The sequence below is a fragment of the Lonchura striata genome, chromosome 12 (genome assembly GCF_050655825.1).
Source record: "Lonchura striata isolate lonStrDom1 chromosome 12, ASM5065582v1, whole genome shotgun sequence".
Lineage (NCBI taxonomy): Eukaryota > Metazoa > Chordata > Aves > Passeriformes > Estrildidae > Lonchura > Lonchura striata.
In genome coordinates, this window is record NC_140714.1 from 23909893 (window position 1) to 23922641 (window position 12749).

The following is a 12749-nucleotide window of genomic DNA, read 5'->3' on the forward strand; positions in this document are numbered from 1 at the left end:
TGGACAAATGTGATTGTTGAAACTGATCTTCCCAATAACAGAGGCTGGAAATTTCTTTATATGCTTCAGGTATTAAGCCCACACCAGTTGCATGTGAGCAGGCAAAACCAAAATCACAAAATCATGGAATGTTTTGGGTTGTAAGGAGCCACAAAGATCATTTTGTCACAACCCTCCTGCCATGGACAGGGAACCTTCAACTAATGTCTTTCCAGGAAGTCTGGAAAATGTTCCAAAATGTCTTTCCAGGTCCTACTGATTAAGAAGGAAGGGCACTATCCCTTGCCTTGATCATTGGCTTTTCATGAAAACTCAGAGTAAATAGAAAGATTCAGGTCACTTTCAGGACTCTGATACTGACATAAGCATTGATTCCTGGGGCTGCCAAGCAGTCCTGCAGTTCAAGTTATTCTGGAGCATTTCAAAGAAGTGCTGTCCTTTCTAATTGTTTCTGCATTTATGATCATTCTGTGCCTGTCACTTAGTCATTGAAGCGATATGAGGAATAAATAAATAGACTCTACAACTCAATGTAGTTATGAAGTGGGTATGTATGACAGTGCCCGGCACAAGTGAGATAGCTCTCCAAAATCTTGTGCTCCGAGCTGGAGTTTGTCCCACAATTTTATTCACAAAGGTGCTCCATATGCAATACATTACACAACTTTTCTATGCATATTCAACCCCTGGCCCTGCCTGTCCTTGTCTCTCATGCTGAATAGGTCCACACCCTTCTGGGCATCCGTGGTTTTCTGTGGTGGTCCCACGGGGGTCCCTGGTGGTCTTCTGAGGCTGAAGATCATGGTCTTCCTCATGGTTGAACTTTTGAACTTTTCCCCTCTACACGTGTGCTTTTGGTCCTTTGGTATCTTATCCGAGTATGTTTGTTAGCCTTGACATGATTTGAGACAGAGGGGTCTCCTTATCTGGGTTCTTTGCATTCCGTGGTCCTCTCTGGTATTGTCTTTTATGTAGGAAGCTCCAAAGATTTACATTTCCCTATGCCCTTTGTACCATGGCAGAGGTTTCTTTCATGATACATTCATTTTGTTAGCTCAAGTGAACCCCAAAAATCTCCATTTCATCATCAGAGTGATTTTGAAGGAAAAAAAACCTCAAAATGGTAAATAATTACTAACAGCTTGAGAGTCTATAATAGAGACAGGAAATTCCTTTCATAGCTAAGATGCAGAGCAGTGGGGTTTTATTTTTCTTCTAAATATTCTCATCCAGATTTTAATGGGTGTTCTGACAGTGGTCCCTGTATGTGCACCCTCCAGTATCTGGCCTGCAAAGAAGCAGAACCCCTGACTCAGACTCCTTGTGATAACACTTGCAGGCTTCTCCTTTTGTACTTGACACGCAAACAAGACCTACCTGCCACGGAATGTTGTCTTGTTGTTTCATTTCATGGCTGTAGACTGGTCACATCACCTTTGCCTCTCTCTGACCACAGTCTGAGTCTGAGGCCATTTCCACATAGGGAGCACAGGGTCTTTTCCATAAGAGGCAAAAGATTTTTTTTTTTTTCAGATTCAACCCACAGAACTAACTCAAAGGCTGGATAACAGGAAATTTTATTGCTGAAAAAATTATACTAGACTGACAAATGCAGAGTTTCAACAGAGAACTACTGTTCCAGACCATATGTTTCACAAACACAAATTCAGCTGTTTCCCAGTTCCACTGAAAATATACCCATTTCCCATAGGATTAAGAACAGGTCCTACTCTCAGGCCTCCTTGGCACATGATTGTGCAGCACAAAGGGAGTTAACACTCAGGAGGAATCACTCAGCACTATCACTGTTATGTTCAAAGAGCAGACCTCTCATTTCTAGGACTAAGGGCAGAATAATGTCATAGAGCACATCAAACTTTTAGAACTGGCAAACAAGGTTTTCAAAATGCATTTGCAAAGAGATATAGAAGGTAAAAAAGGGGTCATTAAAAATATAGCAGTATCTCTGAAAATGGATGCTTGCAACCAGAGAGGTTTCTGACCAAGTTGTCCTGGGATCCAAATGCAGCAACAATTACGGTTCATGCATATTTAATGGCTGTTGAATGAACAGGTAATATATCTGATAAAGGCTGGCCTAGTTGAGCATATTATTGAAGTTTAGCTACCACAAATCCAATAATTAAGGAAAGCAATGTGCCTTTTTAAGCCTTGGACTAGTTAAGGACAATGTCATTTACACACATACATCTTTGCTGTCATTGTTTCTTCCATTTTCTATGGCCTATAAAACCTTTATTGCTCTCTCCAAATTAGTGTTTCCTAGCCCACTGCACTAACAACTACTCAGGAACATTTTCAGTGCAAATGAGCAGTTCAGGCTAAAAGAGATTACATGTGGTCATACAAAACCCAATTACTTACATTTATTTTTTACATTTCTGCTCTCGCTGGCAGTCGTTTCTATACATCTGAGTGTTCCTCTGATATCCCATCACCACCAAACCTGTATGTTGATTGGTTTTGTACGTGCTTGTTGTCACAACACAGGTGGGAAAATAAGCATAGGGAGACAAAATATATAGAACAATATATAGGACAAAAATAATTTAAAAATAAGATACTGAAACCCTAAAAACACTGTTCAGAGAGCTCTGAAAGAATCAAAGTGTAGCCTTCTGTAGCAGCGCTCGCCATGTGGGGCGTGCGGGGTGCCTGCGGCAGAGGCGCGACTGTGCCCCTGCGAGCGCTGCAGTTCCCAGATATCGGCAGGGACAGAGCAGGGACCGACAGCGATGACACAGCGATGACACAGCGATGACACAGGGCTTGGGGAGGAACAACACCGACTTACCCCTAGGCCCCTAGACAAGATGGAGGGGGCGGGGGGGGGTGAACAGAAGATTTTATACAGCAGCTCAGGAGTAGGGGTGTAGGAAAGCGAACCAATGAGGATATGGGAAGAGAGGAGTATAAGGTGGGGCAAATAGCTTATGAGCCTATCAGGGAAAATGGGGGGGGAATAATACAAAATAACAAATAGGGTGTTGAGGGCAACGAGACAGACGCAGAACTCTCTGGAGAAAGGGGTAGAGATAGGGAGGATTGACAAGTTGGAAGGGAGGCGGTTAGGGAAGGGCTTGGGAAAATTGGGAACTGGGAAAAGGAGGGGATTAGGGAGGAGATCGGAGGGCAAACATGGATTCAAAGCAAAACACACCACAACAGCCTTCCACTTTGTCAAGAGAGATTTTTGAAATGAGCCATTTGCATCCATTACAATTTCTCTTCATACAGAATAATACGCAGCGCGATTCCTGGCCAGCACTAGGAAATGGGGCCCAGCCCGGGCCGGCTGGGTTTGGCCGGTGCCGGTGGAGCCTCTGCCCGGCTCCGCTCCGCCCGCCCGGGGCGCCGGGCCAGCGCTGAGCTCCGGGCCCAGCCCTGCTGGAAACCTCCGCCCGCGGGAAAGGAGGGGGAGCCCGGCGGAGGCAGGCAAGGAGGCGGGGGAGCGCGGCCCCGAGGCGGGAGTGGCCCTGCGCGGTGCGGGGAGGCCGGGCCAGCTCCGGGAACCGCTGCTCCGCGGGGAATTTTCCCCTTGGCCCCCGCCCGGGCCCCTCTTATCCCGGGCGGCCGCGATGGACTCTGGCAGCGAGACTCACGAACTCAACGGGACGGCGGAGGGCGCGGAGTCGGCGGCCGAGGAGCAGGTGAGGGCCGGGGCGGCGGGACCCGGCGCCCGCTTCCTTCCCGGCGCCGTGTCCATCCCGCCGTGTCCCTCCCGAGGCCGGGTGGGACGGGGACTCCGCGAGGCGCGGTGGTGGTCGGTGCTGCGGGGCTATTGCTGGTTTCACCTGCCTTCCGCGCTCTCCGCGCCCTTCCTGCTGGGAGGCCGCTGCGCGGGTCCGCGGCCGGGCGCGGCCGGGCAGAGCAGCCCCGGCCGCTCCTGGCTCCTGCAGCTGTCATCTGTCACCAGGGCCCTCCTCACCCGGGGCCAGCCCGCAGCTCGCCGCACCTGCAGGGCTTTGTCCACCCAGCTGGCTCGGGGGAGGATATCCGCGCAGAATAAGCAGTTACAAAGCTAGGAGGAATTAGTGAAGTGGTCGTGCCTGGATGATTATTTTCCATACAGTAATCAAAATAAAAACAAGAATACCCAGCTTTTTCATACTATGTGTATTCGAAACATCACCAGACATCCTCACTGGGAAATACTCATCCGCATTCTGTTTAAGCATAAAGGATGTTGCAGAACATGCCGCTTATCTGAAGAAAACAGATGGGTAAAAAAATGTCTTTTATCTTGTTTTGGAAAGGACTAAACTCTAAAGGCAGCTTTTACTCCAGCCTAAGTCTCTGCCACACAGAAACCTTCTTCTAAACCCTCTTCTGGTGTCACTGGTGAAGCGTTCAGACTGACTGGGCTGATTGTATAGCACATCTGTCCTTCTTCCAACCCTCCCTCCCTGACAAACCCTTGGAGTCATGAATATGAAACCAAGAAAAATAAAAATCTGTTTTCAATAAATCCTGGAAATCCTACCTAAAGTTAATCAAGGCTGGGATATGCAAGTCAAACTGGTGGTCTGGAGTGGTTTCCTCTAAACCTCTGACTTCTCAGGAGTTCTCTCATTTTGTTGATGCAGCTTTGTGATTGCATCACAAGTACTCTTGATGGGTTTTTTTTTCCCCAATGTGGTCTGCTCCAAGAATTTTTCAGCAACTTTCCTGTTTTACTTCATCTTCAGTTGCAAGCAACCCTCATTTTGTTACATCTTTCCCATCAAAACTCAAGTTCTCAGTGAGTGCCATATAAAGAATAAGCAGTGAGACATGCTATTCCATTGTTTTAAATGTATACAGTGGCACTTCAGTGAACTTCATAAACACTTTTTAAATTTTCCTACACACACACACAAAAGTATATGCAAGGTAAAACAGATGGGGACATATTTTTTAAAAATCCATCTCTGAATAGAACATACCTTTAAAAATCTGCCAGTGTTCACAATTCACACAAACAAAAGAATATCCTGGTTCAGCAGCCACCTAAACCTAGAGAGACCATCCACAGCTGCCTGGATCTTCTATATTGGACTCAAAAGTGTGTCTGCTTTGAGGAATTCTCACAGGCATTGGAACGTGGGTCACTCTTGTTTCCATCCCGCCCTTTCCAGCATCTGGGATGTCTGGATGTCCTCTCCTCAAAACAGACTCTCTTGCACACCTTTGCCACAGACCACTGCCTTCTCATACAGAAGAGCTTATATGAAATGCAGGTGCAGTTGTTACCTTCAAAGCAATCAAAGCATAAAAGTTTTAAAAAGACCAGTTAAGCTCTCCGTAGTTCTGAAAAAGTGGTGACACGGTGGTTTGATGTGGTTTATTTTTACTCCAGCATTAATTTGAATACATTTTATTAGCAGCTGTCAGGCTTTTGGAAGCAAGAAATTTCTTGCTTCTAGGAGTGGACTGGCGTGATGCACCCCATTGACTAATACACCTAGCAGAAGTATCTCATCTCTTCTTCAAAGGATCTGCTCATATAAATACAGATTATAACTGTTCTTTCATCCATCTAGTTGCTTTCCTTGGTCATGATCCATATTGAAACACTCTCCATCCACCATGTTGTAAAATCTAGTTTAGTGTTTCCAAGATAACAGAATGTGCTAGATGAAGGAGTTAAAGAAGAGCTATGAAAAAGGTGAACAAGAATTGGATAGTAGAAATAAACAGTTTTAATGATGTTATTCCTAAAAATGTGTTGAAGTCCATATATTAATTCAGGAGTAATTTGGAACATGAAAGTAATTTGAAACATGGCAGTTTCTTGGCATCATACTGCAAGTAACCAGCCTGTAGGAACTTGAAATTATTTGCTGCATATAGCCTGAAATGTTATTTCTCATTACTCATATCAAACTTAATTTGGAGTGTTCTGTATGCTCCAGATATTGATACTATTGGTGATAAGTTTTTGCTTGCATATTTTTTAAGTAGCTAGACTAAACAGTGTGTTAATCACACAACCATGCAAAATAGACAGTCCACAACCCAGTTGTGAGAAATAGTATTGTAAGACCAAATTACTGGAATGAGTAGTAATAATACAAGGCAAAAAAAAAAAATTATGCAGGAACAAACTTCTATTTAAATAGCTGTGTGAACAATTTAAGTTACTCCTTCATTTCACAAATTTAGTCATGAGATGTGCTGATTCTTTTACAGTAATTTAATTAGTAGAGATATTTTAACTGGATCCTGGAACCAGTACAGCTTTAGGAAAATAGGGCTTGGCCCTCAGTAGACTATACTTTTCCCTTTTTTAATATTAACTTTTTTAGCTCTCAGGGGTCAACATGATTGCCACAGTTTTTTTCTTAATGTAGTCATAGTTGCATGTTCTGTTTGTATAAAAGTGATTCTTCTTTAGCACAGGGTTTTGGAGCTGCTAGAAAATCATGATGTCTATGAAATACAAACACATGCTGAATTTTTCCTTTTTCCTTTTTTTTCTTTTTTCTTTTTTTCTTTTCTTTTTTTCTTTTTTCTATTTGCCCACAACCACAGCATGTAATTGCAGAGTTTTCACAAACTAGTTAATGTTACACTGGGTTGGTACTTAGGTGAACATGTCCTCCTTCTCCTCAATATGAAATTTCCATGGGAAATGAAACTGATGATTCATTCCAGAGCCAGGGGTAGGGGTATTTCTCTATTGCATCAGTGCTAAACTGAACAAGTGATCTAATGTTTTTTTGAAAGATAAGCCACAGAGTATCTTCTGAGGAGGTGTACAAATGATCCATTAGAGATAAGGAGGCCAAGAGGATGGTGAAGGGCCTGGGGAGAAGTCTTGGTCTGCTCAGCTGGAGAAGAAGAGGCTGAGGGGAGACTCACTGGGGTCAACAACTCCTTGTGAGTGGCAGAGGAGGGGCACTGGTGTCTTTTTGTGGTGACCAGTGATAGGACCTGCAGGAATGGCCTGGAGTTGTGTCAGGGAAGGTTAGGGTGGATCTCAGGGAAAGATTCTTCCCCCAGAGGGTGCTGGCACTGCCCAGGGAATGGGCACAGCCCCAAGGCTACCCAAAGCTTTCCAGGGATGCCCAGTGTGGGATTTTTGGGGTGTCTGTGCAGGACCAGGGGCTGGACTGGGTGGTCCCTGTGGGTCCTTCCAACTCAGCCTATTGTGTGATTCTGTAATCATGCATTATATGACTGATATGACTTAAAATATTTTTGTTGGAAGAATACTTTTTTTCTTTGTTGAATATTTTACCTGGTTGTTTTTAGATCGGGAAGATCTCTGAGTTGGAGGGGAAGTCTAACTTCAGAGTGGTCATATATGGCCCTTGGCAATTTCAGTGTGTAGGTGATGGAGATATGGATAGAAATTCTACAACTATAAGTATTATTAAATACTAGTGTCAAGTTGCTAGTTCAATCCTGTAACTGTAGGTTTGATCTTAGAAAAAAACAAAAGTTCTGAAATAGTGTTCTGTTTTAGTCCTGTGTTATTCCTTTAATGTCTGAACCACCTCTTTTTTGATTTAACTGGAATTTTTTCCAAATACAAAATTTCCCCTCAGAGATCTGGAAAAATTAGCCATGTCATATTTTTCTGAAAGACTAATACTTCAAAACCATAGTAAATTACTTAAACAAAATTGCTTTTTAGCATCTTTTTAACAGTTCTGATTGGTAGAACACAGTAAAGAGCAGCCCCACTAAGTTCAGTATGGCTCAGCTTTAGTTCTGTGCTGCTTCATTATTATTTAGCAAGTTTCCATTGTTTTATAATTCAGACTTATTCCTAAACACAAGATTTTCAGGAAGCTTGCTCTATGGCATTACAAACCCAGAGGTCATTCTCATCCATTCTCATTTTCAGCCAAGGCTGTTGGCCCACAAAATAACTAACCCCAAATAGAAAGAAAACTGCTGTAATCATTTCTATAGCAATTTACTGTGTTTAGCAAAGACACTTTATTGTTTTCAAATATTTCTATTTTCAGTACTGTTTCCTTCCTGTTGAATCACCAGGTGGGACTTAGCTGGGATTCATTAAACTCAGCACCTAAGGACATTTCCTGCAGAGCTGCTTTTATTTGCTTTTTAATAAATGTAACCAATAAATCCTTTCTGTATTTCAAAGGGACTCTGTTTTTCTGGGTGTACCATTGAAATGGGGAGCAAAGCAAAGCAGACACAGAGTCTGTACTTAACCAGAGGGACTGTGAACCAGCACCATACAATCTTGGAGGGAAGGTTCCATCTTACAGAACCAAAAATGTGCCCATTTATGACATTGTAGCTTTATCCTTGCAGAGTGCAGTGCTCTGGGCAAGCAAAGAGCCCCTGCTTCTGTGAGGAGACCTAAAGTGGTACTGCCTGTGGGACAGCACCATGTCACTGTGAAAATCAGCTCTTCCATGGGATTCTTCCAGTCACAGTTGGAGCAAAAGCAAGAGGCTTTTCACTCCTGTCCTTTGTCGAACTGTGCAGAGAGTAGCAGGGCAGGTTGTTGTGCTGTGAGGCTGAAGCTTTGCAGCCCTAGGGACCTGAAGGCAGACAGGGAATACTGCAGGGAATGGAGTCCCATCTCCACATGCCTCTTACACACATGTGAACGCATGTGCTGGCTTTGCTCAAACTCCTTTGGAGACATGAACACAAGGGCTTAGCTTGTCTCTACCAAGGAATTTGAATGTTGAATGTGTGTGAGGAGGTGTTTTGGTTGCACTGAGACTGAAGCAGGTCTCATGCAATGCATACTGCTCTCTAGCCAAGTGACACCTGCAGGAAAAGCATTCTTTCACCTCCAGACATTCCACTGTCCCTCTCCACGGCCCTGTGGGTGATCACAGCACAGTGAGTGTTTGGTGCTGTGGGCTGCATACATTTCTGCATGCCTGGAATCCCCCTGATACCTTAAAGCCACATAACCATGTTCTACTGTAATTACTGTTGTACATACTGTCACTCTCCTGAGGTTAAGGCAACATCTCTTATTTCATTACCTGTGTGTATATTGCTGTGTAGCACACAGTCTGATCTTAAAAAGTGCCCATTTAGTACTACTTCATCAGCTTCAATACCTCTGGCAGTGGCCTTCAGCTTGCCCTCAGAAGACAAGGCTAATTTGCTCTTTTTTTTTTCAGATTTTTGTTTTATGGTTTTCTAGCATCAGTCAGGAGACAGGAAGTGAATGTTTCTAGGGTTTTCATGATTACAGGTCATTTTTCCTGGTGAAGGCAAGATCACAGGCTGAGAAAAACCTCTGACATTTGCTGCTGCCCTATTACACTCAGTCAGATATTTAGGCTTGTGATGGATGACAACATGTCTGCTGAACACAGGTCAAGTTTGGTATTTAAATGCCCTGAAAAAACTGGCAGTGTGTACATGAATATCTACCCTGTTTAAAAGGATGCTTTTAGGTCTGGACTGTGGCAAGCCTGGCTTGGGAGTTGATAATGTTTAGTGCTGCTGAGGAGAGTAATTCGAGGGTCTTCTGCATTTGAGCTAACCTGCAAAGTGAGACTCCTTTCACAGGAGTCTGGCAAGCAGGAACACATTTGGGCAGTAAAAATGTGTCTAAGAAGTAGGTTTAAAGAAGATAGCTAGAATAAGCTTACTTTTCATTTATTTGTCTATTATTTTTAAAGTCTAGAAGTAAGAGCAGAAATAATGAAATTCCTAACCTGTTCAGAGACAGCAGGATAGAGGATCACTTACTCTTCCTTCCTCGTGGAGTTGGGCAGCTAAGTCTAACCTAGTTACCCTAAGCTGCATCTAATCCATAGAGATATAGGCACCTCTGGGAGACAAGCAGTCAAATTTCAAGTCAGGTCACGTGAATCATCATCAGGAAACACTCATATATTTATCCCGTTGGGTTATCTAGCCCTAAGTTTGCCCTACAGTTGGTTTTTATTTTCCTGTTTGTTTGCAGAGCAATTAAAAAAACCAAACAAATGAAAAACCACCCAAAACCAGCTGATGTGAAAATGGGGAAAGAAAGATTCTCTTATAAGTGGGCAATTATTGGCAGCAACACATCATATGACAGTTAAGTGGAAAAGCATCTGTGTACAGGTGTATGGATGGCCCTGGACAGTGGCATGGTGGAGGAAGGAGTAGCAAGGAAAGGAGAGCAAGCAAAGCTCACACAGTGGCCAACTTCACCTCAGTCCTTAAAAGAAGACTCAAGAGCAGTGAAGGAACTTTTTGGGTATGTAAGGAGAGAAAGTGAATTTAATAAATAGCTGTATTCTTAAGTGTACCTTCAGGAGTTAATTAGTCACAACAACCTGTTGTTTGCTGGATTGTGTTACAGTGGTTTTCCCCTCCCAACTTTTTCTGTGTGTAAACTTTTCAGCCTTTCCAGCCTCTTCATTTCCCAGGGTAGGAACATGCTGACTGTTTAGACTGATCCTATAGGCAAGCTGGAAAAAGTGCCAAAGGGCAGTAGAAGCAGGCACTGTTTTCTGCTCACCTTCTGGAGGCCAGGGGTAACAGTGGGAAAGCTGCACAGAAGATTTCAGCACTGCTGTGGCTCTGCTCGTATAATCACAGGAATCATTTGATGGGCCAAGTGATGTCTCACTGACCATCAATTAAGAGACATGAATAACCATTTTCCTCTCTGCTGGCTCCAGCACAGAAGGTGGCAGTGGTTCCAAAGGAACAGACCCATCAACATCAACCACTACGCCAACAAGAAGAGCGCGGCTGAGAGCATGCTGGACATTGCCCTGCTGATGGCCAATGCCTCCCAGCTCAAAGCTGTCATGGAGCAAGGGCCCTCCTTTTCCTTCTACATCCCGCTGATCATTCTCATCAGTCTGTCACTCACCCTGCAAGTTATGGTGGGAGTGCTCCTGATATTCCTTGGTAGGTAGCAACAGCAAGAACCACTGACTTGTATTTTTCTTATAGGACACAGCCTATAAGATGGCAAATATACACACCTTTTTAAAAAGCCTTTATCTCAGAACCAATTCAGGTTAGAATCACAGAATCATTTAGGTTGGAAAAGACTGGTAAGATCATCTAGTCCAAAAGTTAGCCCAGCACTGCCCTGTTCACCACTAAACCATGTACATAAACATCACAATTGCACGTCTTTTAATTATCTCCAGGGGTGGTGACTCAACCACTTTCCGGGCAGCCTGTTCCCAATGCTTGACAGCCCTTTCAGTGAGGAAATTTTTCCTAATATCCAAAAATATAGATTTTCTCTTGAAACCATAAAAGTACTGCAACAACGGGAGGAAGGGCAACTTTATGTGAAATCTTCAATTTTTATCAACTTCCTCCTACTCATTTGCCCATGATATGAATAGTTTTTCCTCCAGAAAGCCTGAGGAGGAAGGAAAGTTATGAAATACTGTAAAAGAAACATCAGTAGGCCAGATAGAATAATGCAGTCTATCCAGTTTCATAATAATGTTTTTATCAAGACCTGTTACTTAATCTTATGACTGAAATGTATTTCTTCCATAGCATATAAGAAAATACTGTGAATGTGGATCTCCAAAAGGGAAGTGAAAGTCAAAATGTCCATTGTCATGTTAATGTGGCATGTTGTCTTTAGCTTGGCTATGTTGCAATCAAACTGCATCTACCATTGCCCACCTGGAATAAATTATACTGCCACTGGTAGGAAACAGCTATGGATCATTTCTGCTAATGATATGGGATCACTTATTCTCATAATGTTTTTCAAATGTCATCCTTTACCTTAGTGGGAACTGACCTTGGGCCTCATGTAACTGAAAAGAGTTCACACATGGCATGAAAAAAAAACCAACCTGTGGATTCTGGCAGGTGTGGGAAGTGAGTAATAGAAAAATCAGCTAAATACTTCTGTGTTCCTCGGTTGAAGGCATCTCCCTGGTTGCTTCAGCAAGCTTTGAGGCTGTAAACAAGCTCCCTTCTGTTGGGCAGTAATTTCTCAGTATATGCCGAGATACTGCTTTTTAATGCTTGTTTCTGCAAGACACTGCTGAAACAGTTTAAATTGCTGTTAAGTTATGGGCCACATGTTCCATTTGTTCGCTGGTTGGAGACAGGGAGAACACACATACCTCAAAGCTCCATGCGACTAACAGCATGTTTTGGTGTCCAAACCTAGTATATATAGGGAATTTGAAAACCCTGGTCTCAACTGCTGATTGGTCTGATCCCCACACAGCCCACCTCCTGACCAGTGAGATGTCTGCAGCTTAGGATGGAATGTAATTGGTTGAGGTTCCTGTCTGTCAACCCAGGGGCCAGTTTATGGAACCAGTTGGGTTTCTTATTTATAGCCAAATTAATTGCCCAGTACAAGCCAGATTGTACTGTGACAAATTGCTGTCAACTTTATCTTTGTCTCATTGAGGGTAACAGAGACCTTGGCTTATGGTGATGCACTCTTGGAGCAGTGTTGTCCTGCTGAGGTTGAAGACAGGAAATAGGACACGAAGGTATGAAGGTGCAGGCATCAGAGCAAGAACTTGCTTTTCACAATGTATATTTTCTAGTTTTTGGGTTTTGGCTTGCAGGAATAGTTTGTTTCTGTCCAGCCATGAAATTCTGTTTCTTCAAGTCTGTGCCACCATCCAGTTTCTTTCCTTGAGTCAGGGTTTTATCCTGGAAGCTACCTGCTCTCACAGTTTCTACTAGGTATTAAAAGCTTTTCCTCCTTCTAAAGATCCTTTCCCAAAAACAATGTGAGAAATGTTCAGCAAACTTGTCCTTGGAAGTGATTTGGGGACCTTAACTTTTTGGAAGAAAAG

At 43.4% G+C, this 12749-nt stretch overlaps 1 protein-coding gene and 1 long non-coding RNA gene across 10 annotated transcripts in view; one reads left to right on the forward strand and one right to left on the reverse strand.

The window, feature by feature from the left end:
- Positions 1-1155: 1155 nt before the first annotated feature.
- LOC110475414 (uncharacterized) lies at positions 1156-2934 on the reverse strand. Its single transcript, XR_014958232.1, has 4 exons — positions 2816-2934; positions 2386-2493; positions 1378-1495; positions 1156-1288 (listed from the first exon to the last, which is right to left on the reverse strand). It is a non-coding gene; the product is annotated as an uncharacterized LOC110475414 (long non-coding RNA).
- Positions 2935-3306: 372 nt separating this feature from the next.
- The window catches only part of NINJ1 (ninjurin 1), a 32958-nt gene continuing 23515 nt past the window's right edge, over positions 3307-12749 (forward strand). For 5 of the 9 annotated variants that reach the window (XR_014958229.1, XR_014958230.1, XM_085590933.1 and 2 more), the window contains exons 1-2: positions 9923-10198; positions 10626-10860. Coding sequence is in view for 5 of the 9 variants with exons in the window: in XM_085590933.1 (XP_085447059.1) it covers positions 10067-10198; positions 10626-10860 (367 nt within the window). In the remaining 4 variants the exon portion in view is untranslated. Of the gene's footprint in view, positions 3672-9922; positions 10199-10625; positions 10861-12749 lie in introns of those variants that run through there. The other 4 variants (XR_002466268.4, XR_002466269.4, XM_021539541.4 and 1 more) reach the window with 3 other exon arrangements.